The sequence below is a fragment of the Silurus meridionalis genome, chromosome 4 (assembly GCF_014805685.1).
Source record: "Silurus meridionalis isolate SWU-2019-XX chromosome 4, ASM1480568v1, whole genome shotgun sequence".
NCBI lineage: Eukaryota > Metazoa > Chordata > Actinopteri > Siluriformes > Siluridae > Silurus > Silurus meridionalis.
Window position 1 is genome coordinate 2,865,638 of NC_060887.1, and position 23,553 is coordinate 2,889,190.

The 23,553-nt window shown below is 38.6% G+C and overlaps 1 protein-coding gene and 1 long non-coding RNA gene across 2 annotated transcripts in view; one reads left to right on the plus strand and one right to left on the minus strand.

Annotated features, from left to right (window-relative positions):
• The window catches only part of LOC124384556 (zinc finger protein 850-like), a gene marked incomplete at its 5' end in the record, with an annotated part of 172,746 nt that overhangs the window by 67,928 nt on the left and 81,265 nt on the right, over window positions 1-23,553 (minus strand). Inside the window, 4 exon segments of the mRNA XM_046847512.1 lie at window positions 1,997-2,247; window positions 2,250-2,353; window positions 2,355-2,512; window positions 2,590-2,835. Coding sequence (XP_046703468.1) covers window positions 1,997-2,247; window positions 2,250-2,353; window positions 2,355-2,512; window positions 2,590-2,835 — 759 coding nt within the window.
• The window catches only part of LOC124384678, a 45,767-nt gene continuing 32,884 nt past the window's right edge, over window positions 10,671-23,553 (plus strand). Inside the window, exons 1-3 of the long non-coding RNA XR_006925464.1 lie at window positions 10,671-10,695; window positions 10,794-10,830; window positions 10,916-10,966. This is a non-coding gene — a long non-coding RNA (uncharacterized LOC124384678). The remainder of the gene's footprint in view (window positions 10,696-10,793; window positions 10,831-10,915; window positions 10,967-23,553) is intronic.

The following is a 23,553-nucleotide window of genomic DNA, read 5'->3' on the forward strand; positions in this document are numbered from 1 at the left end:
GCTGCATCTTAATGTCAGAGCCCAAACCTCTTTACCTAAACTTGAGAAAAAATGGATAGTCAGTACTTCAACTTTTACCTGAGTATTTTAAAACATGAGTATCTGTACTTCTACTGAGTGAAGGATGTGTGAACCTTTGCCACCGCTGGCTTTAATTATGAAATGTTTGCCAACATATTACAGTTATAATGTAGATAAATAGTACTAATAAACTACCCACTCTGTGCAATTTGTATAAGGTATTTCAGTGTGTAAACTAATCCTAATGTAATAGTGGAGCAAAAGTGTATTTATATATAAGTAAATCTGTATTATTTAGTTTTTGCAACACTGAGCTGCACACATATTCAAACCTGTAATGTTTGCTTATACTATACATTTAAATGAACCATATTAACTTGGTCAAAAAGCACATTGCACCATTTTCTTTATATTTAAGTGGAAATTAGTTTTGTATTTGTATGCACACGTAATGTTCGTATGCAGCATGTAGTGTAAATATCCATTAGATTTTAGTTATTTTGGTTATTAATTAACTTTTATTTCCATTTGGTGATGAAGCTCGGGTGTTCTTGTATTCAGAGCAGTGAGAACTGCATACAATTCTAGACTGAGACTCCTGAAGTTACTGAGTGTCACAGTTGGACCCTGGAAACACAGATTTTAATGCTCCCACATTAAAGTTGATTGCTTTCCATTTTATTCTTTCTGTATAACAGAATTTTGTTAATAACTGAAATTCAATTTAGTAAATAACAATGATGATTTGTAGATACTTCATAATCATCTATGATATAGAATCAAAACATTGTTTCTATCACCAGCATTTCTATTTTCTTCCTTAAAAAAAATAAAGTTAACAAACAATAGCAAGAAAAAAGTAAGTGAACTGTTCATGAAATAATCACAAAAAATGTTCCTGAAGACGTTTTTAATGACACCGAGACTCATACAGTCCATTTAGAATAATCAACTTTGAACATTCACCTTAATCTCAAAGGTGTTCAGTGAAGTTGAGATTAGAGCTCTGTGCAGGCCAGTTCAGTTCTTCCACACCAAACTCATCCAACCATGTCTTTATGAACCTCAGTTTGTGCACTGTGGCATGGTCATGCTGGATTAATAAAGGGCCGTCTCCAAACTATTTCCACAATATTAGAAGCATAGCATTGTCCAAAATGATTTGGTATGCGAAAGAAATGAACATTTCCCTACACTTTAAATCAAGGGCTGAGTCTTACCCCTAAAGTACAGCCCCATACCATTACCACTCCTCAACCAAACCTTACAGTTGACTAATAAACGTATTCAAAGTTAGAGAAACACAAAAAATGAACGTTGGTGCAAAATACCTAAAGGTTTATACATTTAACATTTTAGATTTAAAAAGACTTAGGGTGAGATTTGTCTGCACTTTAATTCTTATAGGTCCAGACATATACAAAAAATCTATTCCCTGATCTTGCTGTGTAACCGTGTGATCAAGCTCAAGTTTGCAGTAAATCAGTAACACTGGGCTCAGGGGACAATGGATTAGAAGCCGTTCCATTAGATAATGTTCAGAAAGCACATATGGGTGAGATGCTCAGGTAGCCTCATACATGTTGCCATAAAGTGTAGTTGTAGTGTAACTGTAGATGGACCAACAATGTTCTGATGGATTGGAAAGGTATCCATTTGTTAGAGCTAATTAAAATTAACATTACAATTTAAAGTTCCCCGATATTTACAGTACAATTTCCTTTACATCCCTTCAAATAAGAAATTTAATGATTTGATTATGTTTATGGTTGTATGTTAGAGCATTTGTGTTCTTAATGAGCTTTGATGAACATAGCTCCGTCCACAGTGTCCACAGAGGTACAGCTTCTTTCCTGTGACTCTGCTGGTGGCTGAGGAGGACGAGCACTAAAACTCTTCCACACTGTTCACAGTGATACGGCTTCTCTCCTGTGTGGATGCTGGTGTGATTTGAGATTACTCTGATGAGTAAAACTCTTCCACACTGTTCACAGTGATACGGCTTCTCCTGTGTGGATACGCTGGTGTGATTTGAGATTACTCTGATGAGTAAAACTCTTCCACACTGTTCACAGTGATACGGCTTCTCTCCTGTGTGGATACGCTGGTGTGATTTGAGATTACTCTGATGAGTAAAACTCTTCCCACACTGTTCACAGTGATAGGCTTCTCCTGTGTGGATACGCTGGTGTGATTTGAGATGACCCTGTTGAGTAAAACTCTTCCACACTGTTCACAGTGATACGGCTTCTCTCCTGTGTGGATACTCTGGTGTGATTTGAGATGACCCTGTTGAGTAAAACTCTTACACTGTTCACAGTGATACGGCTTCTCCTGTGTGGATACGCTGGTGTGATTTGAGATTACTCTGATGAGTAAAACTCTTACACTGTTCACAGTGATACGGCTTCTCTCCTGTGTGGATACGCTGGTGTGATTTGAGATGACCCTGTTGAGTAAAACTCTTACACTGTTCACAGTGATACGGCTTCTCCTGTGTGGACACGCTGGTGTGATTTGAGATGACCCTGTTGAGTAAAACTCTTACACTGTTCACAGTGATACGGCTTCTCCTGTGTGGATACGCTGGTGTGATTTGAGATGATGTTGAGTAAAACTCTTACACTGTTCACAGTGATAAGGCTTCTCTCCTGTGTGGATACGCTGGTGTGATTTGAGATTACTCTGATGAGTAAAACTCTTACACTGTTCACAGTGATACGGCTTCACTCCTGTGTGGATACTCTGGTGTGATTTGAGATGACCCTGTTGAGTAAAACTCTTCCCACACTGATCACAGTGATAAGGCTTCTCCTGTGTGGATACGTTGGTGTCTTTTCAGAACAGCAATTTTAGTAAAACTCTTCCCACAATCTGAACAGTGGTGCATCTGAAAAACAATATAAAATGATTCAATATACTGTAATAATTTTATTTCAGATTAGATGTGGTCTTGCATGTTATCAGAAATGTCTGCTATAGTAATCTGATATGGTTTGAAACAAGTTAAATGAGAGGTATTTTGAGGCCTTCCTTTACTTGAAAATCTTCCAAAATTGATATTTATGTCTTCAAGGTGGAGAGAGTGACCAGGCAGCATTATATCATCTTATTTTCAATTCCAGGAGACAGAGAAAAAGACTGTGGAACCTGTTGTGCTTCTGTGATAACATCAGAGCTTAACAGGATTCAGTTGATACAAAGCTATGAATCTATATCACAATGTTTGGGTGATTTTGGATTTAGCAAAATACATTTCTGATTCAGAACATTTGCTAATAGTAGCTCTCATTAGACAAAGCTCAAAATCTGGACTGGTGCAAACAATCAGTACCTACTGAGCTGATCTGCATGCTGTCTTCCAAATGATGTGTGAAAATCCCTGTGGTTGGGACAACAATACATTGATGACGACTGCAGGTAATTATCTGTGGCTGTCAAAAGCAGCAACCTACTTCCTCCTAATGGCCTATGAGGGCATTTTCAATCAACTTGTTAGCATGTACCTCCGCTTTCAGACTCTCAGCTGAAAATCACCTCATAAATGTAAATGTGAACAGTTCCTGACCAAAGTGTTCTACATACACAATTTAGATACATTTGGAAAGAAGATACTCTGACCCAGCCATTAGTGTTGCACAAGTCAGTGCACTCTTAGTGCAGGTCTCAACCCCGGATACATGTGGAGGGTTGCGTTATGAAGGACATCCAGTGTAAAACATGTGCCAAATCAAACATGCAGATCACGAATCAGAATTTCATACCGGATCGGTCGAGGCCCGGGTTACCAACGACCACCACAGGTATCGTTAGCCAACAGGGTTGGGCTACGGTTGGCCGAAAGAGGAGAAGGAGAGGAGGAAGACGTCTACAGAGGCAGCGGAAAAGAGGAAGTGTAGAGTGGAGGTTCGGGTTGGTACTATGACTGGTAAAGGGAGAGAGGAGCTGATATGATGGAGAAGAAAGGCAGATATGTTGTCTGTCTGGGAGACCAAATGGAAAGTGAATAAGACCAGGAACATTGGAGGTGTTTAAACTGCTCTATCATGGTAATGGTGAAATGGTGTAGGGTGATTCTGAAAGAAGAGTACAGTAATAGTGTAGTGGAGGTGAAGAGAGTTTCTGATAGGGTGATAAAGGTGAAGCTGAGTTGATTAGATGATAAAAATCATCAGTGCTTATGCTCCACAGGTGGGCTGTGAGATGGAATAATTCTGGAGTGAGTTAGATGAAGTGGTAGATGGTGAACCTAGGAATGAAAGATTGGTGATTGGGGCAGATTTAAAAGGGCTTGTAGGTAAAGGGAACAGAGGTGATGAGGAGGTGATGGTAGGTATGGAATTAAAGAGAGGAATGTGGAAGGGCAAATGGTGGTAGATTTTTGCTAAAAAGAGGAAAATGGCAGTGGTGAACACGTATTTTAGGAAGAAGGAGGATCATAGAGTGACATATAAGAGTGGATGGTGAGAAGATGCCTGAGGAATGGAGAAGGAGTGTGCTGGTACTGATCTTTAAGAATAAGAGAGACGTGCAGACTTGCAGTAACTACAGGGGAATTAAGTTGATCAGTCACACCATGAAGTTATAGGAAAGAGTAGTGGAAGCCAGGCTGAGAGAAGAGGTGACCATCTGTGAGCAGCAGTATGGTTTCATGGGCATAGGGTATATTGGTAAGAGAATGCTGAGGATGGAAAGAGGCAGATGTAGAGGGCAGGGGGTATGGAGACAGATGATCCGCTGTGGCGACCCCTAATGGATGAAATGATCCAAGATGGCGGCGCGGCAGTAGCTCGCAGCCCTCCGGATTCAAAAATGGTGCTTTCACCATATTTAGTGACCTTCCACAATACATGGACACCAGAGTCAGCTGTGTTCATGTGTACGACCACCAGACACTGTTACAGTACAGGCATCATGCAACCAACAATCTGCATGATGATCTTATTAACAACCTTCGCGACCTCGGCTTGCTGCGACCTCGGCCACAAAGACCAGGCCCCCAGCCCTCGGTGTTACCTGATGCCAGTGGCCAGGAGAGGAGACGTCGAAAGCGCTGTTTGAGGAAGCGGAAGCGCGGCAAGCGGGCGGGTGTCCGTGCTAGGCTAAATGCTAACCCTAGCCGGCCGGGTATCCCGTCCATTTTTCTTTTCAACGTCTGCTCCCTGGATAATAAACTGGACTACATCCGACTCCAGCAAACCACACGGCGAGAGTTTAGAGACTGTTGCGTCTTTGTTTTCATGGAGACGTGGCTCAGCGACAGAGTTCCAGAAGCCGCCATCCAGCTAGACGGGCTAACCGTGTTTCGAGCCGACAGAAACACAGCTCTGTGCGGTAAGACTTCGCGGTGGTGGCGTGTGTTTATATCAACACGGAATGGTGTAAGAACTCTGTGCTTGTTTCATGCTACTGCTCATCGCTAGTGGAGTTTGTGACTGTTAGATGCAGACCTTTTTATTTACCACGGGAATTCACCACAGTTTACATTGTCGGAGTGTACATTCCTCCCAGTGCTAATGCTAAGGAGGCACTGAGTGAACTCTGGCGCTATTAGTGACCTGCAGAATGCTCACCCCGACGGATTGTTTATTATCGCGGAGATTTCAACCATGCGAATCTCAAGACTGTGCTTCCTAAACTCCATCAGCATGTGGACTTTGCAACGAGAGGAGCGAACACGCTGGATCTTGTTTACACAAACATCCCCGGCGCGTATCGTGCGGAGCCCCGCCCCATTTCGGCTACTCAGACCACAGCTCTGTTATGTTAATTCCAGCATACAGTCCGCTTGTCAGACGCTCTAAACCGGTGAAAACCTGGCCAGAAGGAGCTACTTCTGCTCTTCAGGACTGTTTTGAGTGCACTGACTGGGACATGTTTAGAGAGGCTGCAACCAACGGCGATTCCATTAACTTGGAGGAGTACACGTCATCAGTGACCTGCTACATTAGCAAGTGCTTTGATGATGTGACCATCTCCAAGTCCATCACTACACGCTCCAACCAGAAACCGTGGATGACTGCAAATGTGAGTGCGCTGTTGAAACAAAGAGACTCTGCCTTCAGAACAGGGGACAAGGCGGCCTTAAAAACAGCAAGGGCCAAACTGTCTCATGCCATCAGAGAGGCGAAGCGCGCACATGCGAAGAAAATCCACGACCACTTCCAGGACAGTGGAGACACTCTGCGCATGTGGCAGGGCATCCAGGCGATCACGAATTACAAGACCACATCACCTGCTTGTGACCGTGACGCCTCCCTCCCAGATGCGCTGAACGACTTTTACGCCCGGTTTGAGGTACAGAACAATGTGGTGGCAAGGAAGACCATCCCTCCTCCCACTGACCAGGTGCTCTGTCTAACCACAGCTGAAGTGAGGAAAACTCTATGCAGAGTTAACCCACGGAAGTCTGCTGGACCTGACAACATTCCTGGCAGAGTGCTCAGGGAATGTGCAGAACAACTAGCAGATGTCTTTACTGACATCTTCAACATCTCCCTGAGCAGTAACGTTGTTCCCACGTGCCTCAGGACAACGACCATCGTTCCCGTGCCAAAGAAATCGACTGTGTTCTGGCTCAATGATTATCTTCCTGTCGCGCTCACTCCCATCGTGATGAAGTGCTTCGAGAGGCTCGTCATGAGGCACATCAAGACACAGCTTCCACCCTCTCTGGACCCCATTCAGTTTATGTCGTCCAAACCGTTCCACGGACGATGCCATCTCCACAACCCTCCACCTGGCCCTCACCCACCTGGATAACAAGGACTCGTATGTACGAATGCTGTTCATTGATTTCAGCTTAGCATTCAACACAATCATTCCTCAGCACCTGATCGAGAAGTTGAACCTTCTGGGCCTGAACACCTCTCTCTGCAACTGGATCCTGGATTTCCTGATTGGGAGACCTCAGGCAGTCCGGATCGGGAACAGCATCTCCAGCACCATCACACTGAGCACTGGAGCCCCTCAGGGCTGTGTGCTCAGTCCACTGCTGTTCACTCTGCTGCCTCACGACTGTGCACCAACGCACAGCTCGAATCATATCATCAAGTTTGCTGATGACACGACCGTGGTGGGTCTAATCAGCAAGAACGATGAGTCAGCATATAGAGAAGAGGTGCAACGGTTAACTGCCTGGTGTGGAGCAAACAACCTGTCTCTGAACGTGGACAAAACAAAAGAGATGGTTGTGGACTTCAGGAGAGCACAGAGCGACCAATCTCCACTGATTATCGATGGATCCTCTGTGGAGATCGTCAAGAGCACCAAATTCCTTGGTGTTCATCTGGCGGACAACCTCACCTGGTCACTTAACACCAGCTCCATCACCAAGAAAGCCCAGCAGCGTCTCTACTTCCTGAGAAGGCTAAGCCCATCTCCTCCCCCATCCTGTCCATGTTCTACAGAGGGACCATTGAGAGCATCCTGAGCAGCTGCATTACTGCCTGGTTTGGGAATTGCACCGTCTCGGATCGCAAGACCCTACAGAGGATAGTGAGGACAGCTGAGAAGATCATCGAGTCTCTCTCCCTCTATCATGGACATTTAAACAATATAAAGACAGATTGTGGAAGATCACACATACCCTCACACATACTTCACCCTCCTACCATCAGGAAAATGGTTCCAAAGCATTGGCGTCACAACAAGACTGTGTAACAGTTTCTTTCCACAAGCCATCAGGCTTCTCAACACAAAGAACTGAACAGAACTCACACACACACACACACACACACACACACACACACACTCACTCTGTGTGTTACTGTTACTGAACTGTACAACCTGGACTAAACACAATAATCACTCATCTCAATCCACTATTTATTATTATTTATACTCGCACCTTATATTCAGTATAATGTTTACATGCTGTTTTTGCACCTTTTGTATTCAGTAGAATGTTTACATGCTGTCTTTGCACCTCCTTGCTGCTGTTTTTTTGCACTACATTGCTCTGTTCTGTTTGTACTTTTTCCTGGGTATAGTTTTTACATTTCTCCTCACACAGTACTGTATATTTAAGTATACAGTAGGTTTACTAGTCGGCGCTATAATTGGTTTTTGTGTTTTGTCTTGTCTTGTGTTGTCTGTCTGCACTCCGTCTGTCTGTACTGTTCTTTTGTTTGCACTGTTTGCACCAGGCTGCACTCAATGCACTTTATGTTGTTTTGTTGTTTAGTGTAGCACCAGGGTTTCAGAGGAACGTTGTTTCGTTTTTACTGTGTACTGTGTACCACTGTGTATAGTAAAAATGACAATAAAAGCCAATTGACTTGACTTGACTTGAAGAAGCCGAATGAAGAAGAAAAAGGAAATACTCTGACTATTATTATACATTTTTGGCTATTCATACAGACTGCATTCATATTAATGTACAACAATTCAGACTATTGGTATTCATACAAATTGCATTCATACTGATGGCCGGACAGTTTAATGGACAGGAGGAGAATTTATGATCAGAAGCCAATAATCTCAAGTAGCAAGGAGCTAAACAGCTCTGCTAGTGCTAACATTAATTCACCTATTTCTCCATCACCAGCAGCACTCCATTCTCCAACATCTATCTCCCCTACATGCCAGTGTACACACACACACACACACACACACACACACACACACACACACATACATACATACATACAGCGGGTAAAATAAGTATTGAACATGTCAACATTTTTCTCAGTAAATATATTTCTAAAGGTGCTAGTGACATGAAATATTTATCAGATGTTGGTAACAACCCATACAATCCAAACAAAGAAATCAAACCATACATGTCCATAAAGGAAGTTGTGTAATGTTGTGAAACAACACACACACACACACACACACACACACACACACAAGAAAAACTATTAAACACATGAAGACAGGGAGGTGCAAAAAGGAATGAAAAGCCAAGACAGCAGTAGATATCAATCAGTAATTAGAAAGCAATCCTGCCTATTGTCATTGTAAATTAATATCAGCTGCTTCAGTCCCAACTGATGGCCTGTATAAAGGTGTCCCAATACCAAGGTGTCACACAGGAAACATCTCATGATGGGTAAAAGCGAAGAGCTTTCTCAAGACCTTCACATCCTTGCTGTTGCACACATACTGATTGCATTGGTTACAGAAGGATTTCTGTAATTTTTAAAAGTAATACTATTAAATGATCTTAAAGTGCGAGGCAGAAACTAAACAAACTTGCAGTCCGCCACTTAATACTTTACTTTAAAACTAAACTTCCTCTGGGAGATCACTGGGATACGCATGTGAATATTTGATCTGTTAACTGGTTGCATGTGTAAAAGCTGTTGGTATCAAACATTGTTTACTTTATCAACTGAGTAAAAAGCTGAAGAAGAGAACAAATAGGAAAATTGATTAAAGACTTGGGGAGAAATTTCGTGTTTCCTTGTAAAAGGATTTTTTTAAATAAATAAATAAAAAACAGTAGTTTATTGTGATACACTTAAAGTTAATGTTTTTTTTATGATTTAATTTTAAAATACATTATGATGTATCTTTGCCCTGCAAACCACACTGAAAGTTGAGACATGAATAAATTGTACCTTTGATCCAGCAGCAGCAGCAGCAGGAGTGTGTGGAGGTTCTCCTAAAGATCTCCGTCTGGACTCTGATTTCATGATCAGAGGTGTAAAGAATCAGGACACTGGAAGAAAAATGCAGAGGTTCATGACTCCAGAATGTCCACTAGCTGTTCCCCGAGCAGCTCAGCTGCTACATTTCACTGTATCTCACCTTTGGGTAAAAATCCGCTAAATCCGGGACAAAAACGGGGTTGAAGCTCGCGCGCAGGACGTCGATGTGCACGTGCAGAAAGTGGAGAAAAACTCACACGCCCAACATTAACTTCAGACCGGAGCGCGTGAAAGAAGTTTATAGGTACAAACACAGATCACAAAGCAGTGGGCGGGGCCAACGGGCTCGAGTTCTAAATCTGCAAACATCATTGGCTCTGGGATCACTGGGATTTTCTGTCTCTCACTCTTACTGGTAGAGCTGAAACAGGTGCTGAGTTTGGAGACTGCTTGAACCTCTTTTCTGGTTGATGGCTGGTGTGTGGAACCCACTTCTCCTCAGAAGATTCAACTAAATGACTGTTGGAGCTGCTATCATGGGCCCTCAACTGCTCAGTTGTATGAATGAGATAATTATAACATAACATAGGGAATTGTTCATTTAGTTATAATTTTTCCTATAAAACTTCATAATAATGAAAGTAATATCTAATAATGTGTAAGTAATAATAATAATAATAATAATAATAATAATTATAATAAATCTGATAATAATGTTAGCAACAGTGTAACAATAACTCAAAAATATTTTTGTTTAATGAAAAAAAGAAAAATAGTAGTTTTAAAATGTAATATGTCATACAATAATATAAAATATAATGTTCTATCTGAATGTTTATTTTCCACAGAAATGCCAGTGTTGAAAAACAGCTTCTGGCACTTAAAGGTGTGTAAAGTTTTGATATTTCTGCCTTCAGTGTGTAAGAAAGTACAAGGTGATTATTACTGCATGATTCAGTTCTATTTAATGAGCATATAAATATAAATTATTTTACAGAAGTGAACACCAGACAAAATCTGAAATCCGAGTCCTGAAGTACACAATCAGTAGCTTGAGAAAAGCATCTGCTTAATCGAGGTACTTTCTTTTGATTACAGGCATGAGCGTCATTGAACTGAAGTGAGAATTGTGACTAAATAAAACTAAATGTTATTTTTGTTTTTGATCCTCAACAGGAAAAACTCTTCAAACAGGGAAATGAGTTGAACAAAGGTAACACTGAAATCTCTCTGAGTTTCTGTAGATGTTGATGTAGAAGGTATTTGCTTTGACTGTAATAAATTGTTTGTCATTACAGAGAAAAAGTGCTCCTCCACGCAGACTGAGAACGAGCAGGAAGCTGACAAAGGTATTTAGATGTGACATGTTATAAACTATTTTCTAGAGGAGATACAGATTTATATAAACATGTGCTAAAGCTATTTGTACATTTCCCTCAAATGATCAGATGATCAGATTGAAAATTATATTCATTATGCAGAAATCAAACACGCAGCTTTGTTTTATTGTTTATTTTTTTGTGCAGTTTTATTCTATATTCATACAGAGAGAACAGTTAACAACACAAAAAAGTACTTTATAAGTTATTGTGCTTTTATTGGTCTTTTTGACTGCACTATATATGGAATTAATGAAATACTTTTTTTTATATGTGTTATGTTTACATGAAAGAGTTGTGAAGAGAAGAGTAAATAAAAATGTAGCTTCTATGAGAAAAGTCAATTAAAATTATAGGAAGAGGTTTAAGAAATGTGAGATGTTTATAAACCAAAAATGGTGAAAATTTATTCCCATAGATGTATGTTTTTTTTTCAACTGTTGCTTTTTGGTTCTATCAATGAAGTAAATGTTTGACTTTTACCTTGAAGTAGTTCACACATGTGTAGAGAGGAGGCAGATGGATAATCCTCTTAACGACTTCTTTTGTGTGTGTGTGCATTATGAGAGCACATTATCAGGTGATTACTGTGTTGATGATAGCTATTAGTGTGAAGGCAGTCTATATGAATAGAGTGTGAATGCTGGCTACATGTACTGTTTGTTTTAGGATCATTTTTAGAGTCATCAGGATGTAAATTTCTGACTATATTAGTGTTTATGCTACATTTCTAAAATTGTCAGGATTTACTGTAACTGGCATATACTTTTTGTCCCCTTTATTTTTATGAGGTAATTTAATCTTATTGTATTTTTCTAGTGCTCAAATAAATTATTTATACATTGTCTAAAAGTTTGTCTATTGTGTTGTAATTGTAAAAACTATGCAGTGGTTTTTTTTAAGACTAAAATAGTTTGTAGAATACTTAAGTTTAATTATTAGTATGTATATTGTTTGAAACGTATATGTGATAGGAGATCACAATAATTGCTGTATTTATTTATTAATAGTATATTTGTTATTGTTATTTATAGTGCTTATTTTATTGTATTATTTTTGTATGAAATTGGGCAAAACATGATAAAGGAAAGAAGTAGGGGAAAGTGTTGTTTCAATGTAGGGTCATGTATTGTGCTGTATGAGTTTGTGGTAATTATAGTTGCAGGTAACTGTTATTGTTTGTTTTATTATTTAGAGCAATATATATTACTGTGTTAAAAATATATTAAATATGAGTCAAAATGTTTATCATTAAACATGTATATATTTCATTAAGTGTTGGAATTTGACAAACATATTGAGAATATTAATAGGATATAATAAAGTTACATTTAACATAAATGGTAATGATCTTTAAGCATTTGTGTAAACATTATCAAAGGAAAAAGGATAAGTTACATCTTTCTGGTGTGTGTAGCATAGGTATCTATAAAATACATATTATATTTTATATTATTACAAAAGCAATGTTTTAGGAATGCTGGAGTTAAAGTTATAAATATACTTTATGTCTGAAATAAAAGGGGTGTGACTTTGTGGTTAGGGGTGTATTTTAGGTGTGTGAGACTCTTTATTGTAACGGGTTTTCAAGGATAAGTTTGTCATAGTGAACTGGTGGTGGCGCTGTTCAGTGCATTGTAGCTGCAGTAAAGCGTGCATCACAATACTGTAAAAGGTAAAATTTTCTGTCATGTTTAATGAGTGTAAAGGATTTGTTGTTTTGTTGATTTTGTAGTGAGATATTTATAAATGCATTATATGTGTTTTGTTGTTGCAGGAAAATGGCATTTACAAGTCCGTCCAAAATTCCACGTGTGGAAGGGGAAGAGTTTGTGTTATTAAAAGATCAGTTTTGCTCATTAGCAGTGAGTATTGTGCATTTTATATTGTGGTAAATATATTGGTGTAGTCTTAATGGTGGTACAAGGGCATGTATTAAAATATGAAGTACATTTACATTTACATTTGTGGCATTTAGCAGACGCCCTTATCCAGAGCGATGTACAAAAGTGCTTTGAGTCTCTAGTAATGAATAAATCTACACTGGTACGCAAGATTACAAACTTAATAGTCATGATAAATGTTGTGTTTTTTTGTGTAGTATTCAGTGTTGGATGAAGGTGTTACGAGACAAGGAGTTCATCAGGAGTTGACAGAGCTTGGTGTTAAAGTGATGAGAAAATTTGCTGAGTTGGATGCTGAGGAAAAATATCTACAGAAAGAGTTGGCTGAGGTACACGGAGAATTGGAGAAGTTGAAATGAAACCTAGAAGTTACAAAGGCTGCTCTGGATTTTTCAGATGTTTGATGCAAAGTCCAATGTTGTTGTTGCGTTTTCAAATAAAAGTTATTTTTGTAATGTGTCAGATGCCTATTCTCTCTTTCTCTCTTTGTGGTGTGTGTGTGTGTGTGTGTGTGTGTGTGTGTGTGTGTGTTTAACAATCAATGTTATGGTGATGAATAAGTGTCCAAGTCTAATTAGAAAGTTGGTGAAATTTAGGGCAAACTTGGCACAATGGTAATAATGTATTGTAGTTGACTGTGTTGGGTTTAAATCACATGGTGTTGATATTTCATGGGGTTTAGTTTTTTTACAGTGTGTAGTAAATGTATTTTATTGATGTGATCACAGAAGATATGGGATTCACTGTTGTTTAAAAATAAAATCATGACTAGTATTATATAAAGCTGTTTAAATGAGAACATGTCTGTCACAGACTTATTGTGTAAGTTATGGCTTTTAGCATAAAATGGGACATAAGGTTATGTAAAATAAAGTCCTTTTTTTAAAGAAGTAAGAACATTTTGCATGTGAAGGAATATGTGCATGAGGTAGATTTACAGTGTAGAAAATTGTTTGGGGTACAGTCATTTTGTTTTTTCTCATTGTACATTAAGGGGATGTGTGTTTTGGACATGTAATGTTGGTTGTAATAAACCGAGTTAACAACACAAAAAAGTACTTTATAAGTTATTGTGCTTTAATTTGTCTTTTTGACTGCACTATATATGGAGTTAATGAAATACTTTTTTATAAGTGTTATGTTTTCATGAAAGAGTTGTGAAGAGAAGAGTAAATAAAAATGTAGCTTCTATGAGAAAAGTCAATTAAAATTATATGAAGAGGTTTAAGAAATGTGAGATGTTTATAAATCACAAATTGTGAAAATATATTCCCATAGATGTATGTTGTTTTTTCAAGTGTTGCTTTTTGGTTCTAACAATGAAGTAAATGTTTGACTTTTACCTTGAAGTAGTTCACACATGTGTAGAGAGGAGGCAGATGGAGAATCCTCTTAACGACTTCTTTTGTGTGTGTGTGCATTATGAGAGCACATTATCAGGTGATTACTGTGTTGTGATTGTCAGGGGATGCACTGGCATTTCTTCCTTAGGTAACCTGGAAGTGATGGTGCATGACTACGTTTCTTCCCTGGTTGAGAAAATTAATTATATCAGTGCTGATGTCTCACTAACTCTTCCTCTGCCCACAGATAAGCCAACACATCTTTTTGTGCCTAATCAGCAGGTCCTGATAAGAAGTCTGAAGCCTACCAAGGTCGTTGAGCCGAAGTATCTGGGTCCAGTGACTGTTCTAGCTGTAACCAGAACTGGAGTTCTGACTGATTATCAGCCACAGTGAATACACGAAAGCAGGATCAAAACAGCACCCACTTATTCTATGCACTAATTGGTCTGTTGGCCTAAGAAGCCTACCTAAGTGAGTATTCAGGGCTGAAACAGTTGAGAGCCCACGGAAAGATCCTTTCTTTATAGTCGAAAGGGGGCCACCTCCGGGGTGAAGATCTGTGTTAGGCAATGACAGCCTCTGAAGGAGGCGTGGCAGGTGGATTCCTGACAATCTGACTCACTTGACTGTTTAGTTTAGCTCACCCTGATACCTGCTCTAGGTCTAAATTCTATAACTATATGTGCATAGTTGTAACTAGACTCCGAATTTTTCTTATTCTATTTGAATACATTATTCAGTGAGAAGAAACTGTTATGTATACCTTATAATACTGCTAATAGACATATTGAACAAGCACTGAGAAATAAATGTCTCATGATGTCTTGGAGAACGTGAAACAACTGCTGAACAAAGGTTTTTTGAGAAGATTAAGAGTTTGTTTACGAGTGTTGAACACTATTTTGTTTTCTGTATGTTTTTGTTTGTCTTTATCTTCTCATTTGCAGTTTATGTCACCGATTCTGTTCCCAGGATGAACATCCTATGTTTTGGTGTGTGATGCTAAATTATAAATGATTTAAAGTGGCCATTGTTAGTGTTAAGATGTTTCTCACACTATCTCACACACATTACTTTGTCTGTTCAGTGTCTATAGAATATTTACGATGTTAGTCTGTAAGGTAAACAGGGAGACTTATCTGGGCTCACACATCTCCAGCTAGTATATCCTCTTGTATAAACAGGAAACAAGTTTAGGACAGCCTTTTCTCTGTATGTGTATATATACGTTCTGCTACCTGCAATGAACAGAAGAGGAAGAACATGCATTCTGTGTGCTGTGTATTTCTTCTTCCCTGATATCAGAAAGGCACCACGGGCATCGCAGGTCATATAGAAAACCTCTCCAAGAATTAAGTTTCGTTTGGGCATGATAAAAATCTAACAATAACCTATAACATAAAGCTGTTCAAACACTATGTGCTCTGTATTTATCTCTATGTGAGGCTCATGACTGGTAGGAGACGAGCTGCTTGGAGGAGACAGAGTCCTCACAGGGGACGAGCTGCTTGGAGGAGACCGAGTCCTCACAGGGGACATGCTGCTTGGAGGAGACCGAGTCCTCACAGGGGACATGCTGCTTGGAGGAGACCGAGTCCTCACAGGGGACGAGCTGCTTTGAGGAGACTGATGCGATGTCCTGTCTCCGTCTTCCTGTGTCTGAAGAGACAAACACACAGTGAGACGCGTCTCATAAAAGGAATCTATAATCAATATTACCTTCACCACCAGCTTGTGTTTAAACCTGAATAAATCCCCTATTAAACCATTAAACACATTTTAACAAGTTATCACGATTTATATTTGAGTAAATATTTGAACACTTTGTCTTTTCCTAACACTGTTTATCAGTTCATTTCTGCTGAACTGAAGCCATTTTTCTTTCCTCTCAGTTTAACAGCAGAATTATAATAAATGATAAACTCTGTGTTTTAAAGAGAATAAAATCCATAAAGCTCAGAAACTCACCGTTCCAGGTGTCGTACAGTTCGTTTCATCCCGACAGAGGGTCTTCATCCTCCACCTGGAACATGACGTCTCTCGAAGCTACAGGAGGAAAAGTGATGCTGAGGAAAAAAAAGTCCAAACAAATAATATCAAATATATAATATAAAATATTTTATATAATATCAAAAGTGATCTTTCAGAGTTGAATCCCAGAGGAAACGCGACTGATCCGAAGCTGCTGCTTTTCAGCTGATACACACTGTGTGGTCAAAAGTATTTGGACACGTGTCTTTTCCAGCCAGATGTGGTTCATAAATTCACATAATTCACATGCACTTAAATGCACCATACAGCCAATTAACATACAAACTGTGAAAACACTTCATATAAACAGAATGTAGAATCACTGAAAGCATTTTAAATAGGATTTAAAAACCTGCTACAGAGGGAAGCAGGAGCTTTTCTGTAGCTATTATTGCTTTTATGTTCATGGCACAGGACCAAATATCAGTTTATTTTATCTTTCCATAATGAGCTGGAATAAATCATAAATGGAATAAATCACCCCTCATATGCTCCTCACCTTCTTAAATGCAGATGTGGAGCTCTGGATGTCTCAGGTGGAAGACTTTTATACCACCCATTAAAAGTGTGTAAGATTATCAGGGTGTGTGGTGTTTTGCACAATGTGGCACTGAGTTTCCCATCCTGACCTCCCTCCCCCTCAGCATTATGACCCCGTGCCACAGCCCCCTGCCCCACAAGAGGGATATAAACTAAGTGGAAGAATCCATGAGGAGGTCATACGGAATTTGTAAGGAAGACAAAAATAATGGTTGTTAATAGTGTTTATTGTGTCTCGCTGTAGTAAAAGATTAAAATCAGTATTTTTGACAAGACAGAAATAAAAAATGATCAAAAGAAGAGACGATCTACAAGATACAATAGCTTTACACTCAGCTTTATACAATTGACTATAAGTGTAAAACTATCATAAATAGCCATAAGAGAAACAGAAAGAGGAAAAAGGCATGTTCAGACTCTCTGTTTCTCTTGTCTTCTTCTTTTTTTTTTCTATTTCTCGTTTTCTTTTGAATGTTTTCTTGTCTCAGCTGAGCAACAATTTCCTCCCATCGCTCTCGGACTCTCATATAACGATCTGTGTTATTTTCTGAAGTCTTCTTTTCGTCAGCACAGAGCACAGTGGCATCCAACTAGCAACATGTTCCTCCAGTCGCTCTTTGTCTCTGATCAAATGATCTCTCTCCTGCTCTGCACTATTTTTTACTTTCTCACAGTGATTCTGAGTATACTGGAGCTCCATGGTGGTCTGTTCCAAAGTGACCTCAAGCTGAGCAACATGTTGCCCCATATTCTTTTGTTCTCTCGTCCAGCTCTCTCTCTCACATTCTACAGTTTTCTTCAGTTCCTTAAGGATTTTCAGGAAAGACTGAAGCTCCATGGCGGTCTGTTCCAAAGTGACCTCGAGCTGAGCAACACGTTTCTCCACTTTCTTTTGTTCTCTCGTCCAGCTCTCTCGCTCACATTTTACAGTTTTCTCCAGTTCCTCATGGATTTCCATAGAAGACTGGAACTTCTTGGTTGTCCGTTCCAAAGTGACCTCAAGCTGAGCAACATGTTCCTCCAGTTGTTTTTGTTCTCTCGTCAGCTCTCTCTTACATTCTACAGTTTTCTCCAGTTTCTCATGGATTTCCATAGAAGACTGGGGCTCCATTGTGGTCTGTTCCAAATTGGCCTCAAGCTGAGCAACACGTTCCTCCACTTTCTTTTGTTCTCTCGTCCAGCTCTCTCTCTCACATTCTACAGTTTTCTCCAGTTTCTCATGGATTTCAAGAGAAGACTGGAGCTTCTTGGTGGTTTGTTCCAAAATAAACTCAAGCTGAGCTACACGTTCCTCCAGTTGTTTTTGTTCTCTTGCCCAGCTCTGGCTTCTCTCAGTTATGTCCTGTTCCTGCTGCTTTCGCTCAGAAGCCAAAGTAGCCTCCAGCTTTTGCACCGTCTGTAGCAGAATGGCTTTCTCTTCTTTCTCTTCTGTTATCTTCTCTATCCTTGGATTAGAAAATGCATCCAAGTCTTTTACTACTTTCACTATGTGTTCCAGCTTCTCCTTCATTTCAGCAATCTGCTTAGTTTTCTTCTTTCTTCTGGTTTGAAAAATTTCTCTAAACCTTCTGAAGAGCCCCATGTTTACGTCTCTTTACTCACATGCACAAACCTCGGAAATGAGAGAAACAGAGACGCATTCTGACTTGCATAGAAGTTGCCCTACTGTGACGTCACACCGAGATGCTCCGCCCTCTGGTCTCTCTCTCTCTCTCTCTCTCTCTCTCTCTCTCTCTCTCTCTCTCTCTCTCTCTCTCTCTCTCTCTCTCTGAGGACGGAGCTGGGCTAGCTTAGCATGCTAACTTTAGTAGATATCTCTGTTACATAATACATAGAGGTTTTTAAAGTCCAAACTGTCTTTTATTCAGATTCTGTTGATATTTGTATTTGATTGATGAGTGTTAAAATTACTGTCTTTATTAATTGTACAGATAAAAACAATACATCATTTAAATCTGTAAAATGTCAGAACAGAAAACAGGAAGTGAAATTGGGATTCTTGAAATCTTTTTAAACTGACTGTTTTCTTGTACTGCTTCCTCTTTCCTTGTTTTTTACTATGATTGGGAATTGAAGACAGTTGAACAGTTGAATGTAAAGTTTAACACGGCTTATTGTGAATTATTCATGTACACTTGTTCTTGTAATGAATATATCTGATGACAAGGAGAGTTATTTGTAGTATTTTGGCTCGAGGATGTTGGTCTGTGCATATAGAAGTTTGCTCCTGTTTGTGTGAGCTGTGTATATGTGAAGGTTTTTCTTGTCTAGTGTTTTTATATCTTTGTAAGAGAATTCTTGATGTCTGTGTTTTTGGATGCAGTGTATCTGTTTAAAAAATAAATGCTGAGAGTTTGAATTTTGCAGTTGTGTTGATTTCATAAAAAAATCTGGTTAGATTTCCAGAACTACTTGTCAAACCAAAGTCCAGTAAACTCACAGTTATGTTGAGGAAAAATGACTATTTTATGTGAATTAGACTAGATCTATTGTTGTGAAAACATGAAAAATGATGTTTTACCAATAGGTTTTTCAGTTGCTTTAACTAAAGATTTGAAATGCTCATTAATTGATTCAGAACAGTGGCTCAATCATTTCAACACATGAATAAAAGTTGAGTAACTTAACACCTAATGTGCTAAACTTAACTTAGTCAATGCAACAAGATGACTGGACTAAATCAAGTTGTGTCAACAAATCATTTTTTACAGTGTAGGACCACATGCAGCTAAAAGCAACCTTTCTGATTCCGTAGCATCTCTGGATGGTGTTTCTGTTTCAGCGTGTACAGCAGTTAAAGATTTTGGTGTGATTATTGACTGTAGACTTTCCTTTAAGACTCACGTGAATAATATCACCAGGATCGCCTTCTTTCACCTTAGAAATATTGCTAAAATTAGAAATATGATGTCGTTACAGGATGCAGAAAAACTAGTTGATGCTTTTGTTACTTGTAGATTAGACTACTGTAACGCTTTACTGTCTGGGTGTGTGAGTAAGTGCAGAAATAAGCTTCAGTTAGTTCAGAATGCAGCAGCAAGAGTCCTCACTAGATCTAGGAAATATTATCACATCACCCCTGTTTTAATCATCTACACTGCTCCCAATCAAATCTCACATTGATTATAAAATACTACTACTGACGTATAAAACACTTAACGGTCTCGCACCGCAAAATATGCACTGATTTTTCTGTTTCTTAACGGAAACGCCGTTCTGAAGCGTCTTTACATGTATTTTGACCGCTCCCACCACCCATACCGTACATGTACGATTAGACGCGCAACACAAAGTGCGGCTGCTTAACCGTGTATTTTAAAGATGTGGCCTTAACCTCAGTGTGGAAAAGCGACTGATCCGAAGCTGCTGCTTTTCAGCTGATACACACGGTGTGATCAAAAGTATTTGGACACCGGTCTTTCCGAGTCAGATGTGGTTCATTCACTATTTATGCTGAGAACCTGCATGAAGGTGGTACTAAATTTATTAAATGTACTATTTACATGTTAGAACTCAACTTGCTCTGACCTCAAATCAGGCTCTAAACTGTAGCAGTTCCTCCTCCACCCACACGGGGGAGACTTCTCCATGGAAGTTACGCTGAGTTACAGGAAGTCATGTTTGGTTTCTGTAGGTTCTGTAGGTGGACGATTTTATTGCATCTCATGTAAAAATTGCAGTAGCAGTTCTACAGAATTCACGTCTCAATAAGAGAAAAAGCTCAGCTTTAGTAACTCATCCTGCTGTTTTAATAAAAAGATTTCAATAAAAAGAGAATCTTAGCATCTTCAACTAGAAATACAATGTGGATTCTGTTCAGGTTCATACAGCAGGTGATGGAACTCATCAGTTTGCATGTTAATGAGCAGGATGAAGCATTTATTCATTAGTTATTTATCCAGTTATCATCTGTTAACCTGTTATTTCAACAAAACCAGATTTTCTCCTGCAAACCAAGTTCAAGAAAATGCTACAAGGAATTGACTCATGTCGTGTTTGCTGGACTTTAGAATGTAATACTTTATTGCACTGAGGTGCTTTAGTACATAAAGGTCTACATTTAAACATATTTATGATTTTATAATGAATAATTTGTATTATTATTATTATATGCAGATTTACACATTATTAAAACCCAAAGTGATAAAATGATTAAATTCTAATAATTGGTTTTGCTTAAACAATAAAACTGGACTGGACTGATATTGCTGATCAAAGCAAGGAACATTCATAAATCCCCCCAAAACTATAATAATAATAATAATAATAATAATAATAATAATAATAATAATAACTGCAGTTGGTTGTCAGATGTCAGTCTCACACTGCCCTCTAGTGGCCATGTCAGGACTTTCTTTTTACTTAATTCTGTACAAATATTAATGGTGTTTTGTTGTCTAGTTATATGTGATGTTGATCTTTAACAAAGCAAGATATTTTTCTTGATAATATTAAATTGTCTAAAAGATAATTTTCTGATCTGTAAACGAAATACTTTTAGTTTTTCTTAGTTTTTTTTACTGTTTTACATACAGGGGTTCATGTTTAATTTTAAGCTACATTTTGTGATATAAATAAATGAAACACAAGTTAAATGAAGATTAATATGATTATCTCATATTTAAGATTTTTGTTGACTTTATTTATTATTTTTGGACATGGAGGTTTAGCATTCAGTTCCTAATATAATAATCTGTCTAATTCTCTGAAGTCTTCTTCTCTTTCTCACAGTGATTCTGAGTATCCTGAAGCTCCATGGTGGTCTGTTCTAAAGTGACCTCAAGCTCAGCAACATGTTCCTCTGCTTTTTTTGTTCTCTGCTTGGCTCTCTCTCTCACATTCTACAGTTTTCTCCAGTTCCTTATAGTTTTTGTAGTAAAACTGGAGCTCTATGGTGGTCCGTTTCAAAGTGGCCTCAAGCTGAGCAACATGTTCTTCCACTTTCTTTTGTTCTCTCACCCAGCTGTCTTTCACAAGATCCACAGTTTTCTGCAGTTCATCATGCATTTTCATGGAAGATTGAAGCTTTATGGTGGTCAGGTCCAAACTGAACTCAAGCTGAGCAACACGTTCCTCCAGATGTTCTTTTTCTATCACCCAGCTCTGGAGATGTATGGCATTTCTCTTATCAACTTCCTCATCCTCCTCTTCAACAAGCTGTTTATATTTCATTTGTCTCCAGCATTGAAAAAAATCTCTAAATCTTCTGAAGAGCTTCATTTTTATGTCTCCTTACTTACAATTAGCAAATTCACAAATGAGAAACAGAGGCGCGTTCTGGCTTATATAGGCGTGTCCTGATCCACCGCCTGTGACGTCACATAAGTATATTTTCTTTATTTTTTTTATATTAAGTAGTACTCTCTCTCTCTCTCTCTCTCTCTCTCTCTCTCTCTCTCTCTCTCTCTCTCTCTCTCTCACACAGACACACACACGCGCATGCGCACTTTACAGAGAGAAACACAGTTAGAGTATGATGGCGTCTTCACAGCTTTTCTGTTGTTCCTGAGAGAAGAGCGATATTACAGTCATAAATAAGATAAAAACGGCTGTAAACTGTGTATAATAAAGCGAGTGAAGGTCAGCGGGACTCCATGCTCTCTGAGGATGGACCGGGGCTAGCTTAGCATGCTAACTTCAGTAGATATCTCTGTTACATTTTATTTTTTATTTAACCTTTATTTTTCCAGGAAGGTCCCATTGCGATTAACAGAAATCTCTTCTTCCAGGGAGTTCTGGCCAAGGTGGCCATATAAAAATTTCACATAAACACATAACATACAAAAAATACAAAAATAAAATAAAGGAATTAATTAAAACAGTTACATACCTCACTCGTTTTACATTGCAAATATATTTGTAAACAGATTCAAAGAAGGAATTATTTCTAGTGGAGTAATAGCTTGAAATTCATTCCACAGCCAAGGAGCACAGTAAGAGAAAGCAGATTTTCCATGTTCCGAGTGTACTCTAGGTACGTCTAATGTAATACCAGTTGACGATCTGGTGCTGTAGTTCTTTTTACGCAAACATAAAAGCCTAGTCATATAATTTGGAAGCATACCAAGCAATGCCTTTACAGTATATACTAATATATGTGATTTCCTTCTTTGATATAAGGAGGTCCAACCTACACAGTTATATAGCAAACAATGACGAGTACATGAACAAGCATTTGTTATAAAACGCAATGCAGCATGATAAACACAATTTAATCTTTTTAATAAATATATAGAGGCATGCATATAAATAATATCACCATAATCTAAAATGGGTAAAAAAGTACTCTGTATAATTTTCTTTCTAGCTTTCTAGCTTAAAAAGAAAACCCAGTCTCGGTTTTAATCTTTTTACCAAGTAATCAATATGAACATCAAACACCAATTTCTCGTCTATCCATATTCCTAGATATTTGTAAGTTGTTACTGTATCTACATGCACGCCATCAATAGAAATGATAGACGGAGCAGTGATCATAGAACGACTACGCGAAAAAATAATATACTTAGTTTTTTTTTCGCATTTAAAACTAATTTCAATTGGAGTAAATTATGCTGAAAAGTGTTAAAAGAATTTTGGAGAATTTCAATAGCTTGTGACAAAGAGGATGCGGTTGAATAAATAATTGTATCGTCAGCATAAAAATGTAGCTTTGCGGATTTTATTCCCTGCCCTAATTCATTTGTAAAAATAGAAAAAAGAAGTGGTGCCAATAAAGAACCTTGGGGAACACCCT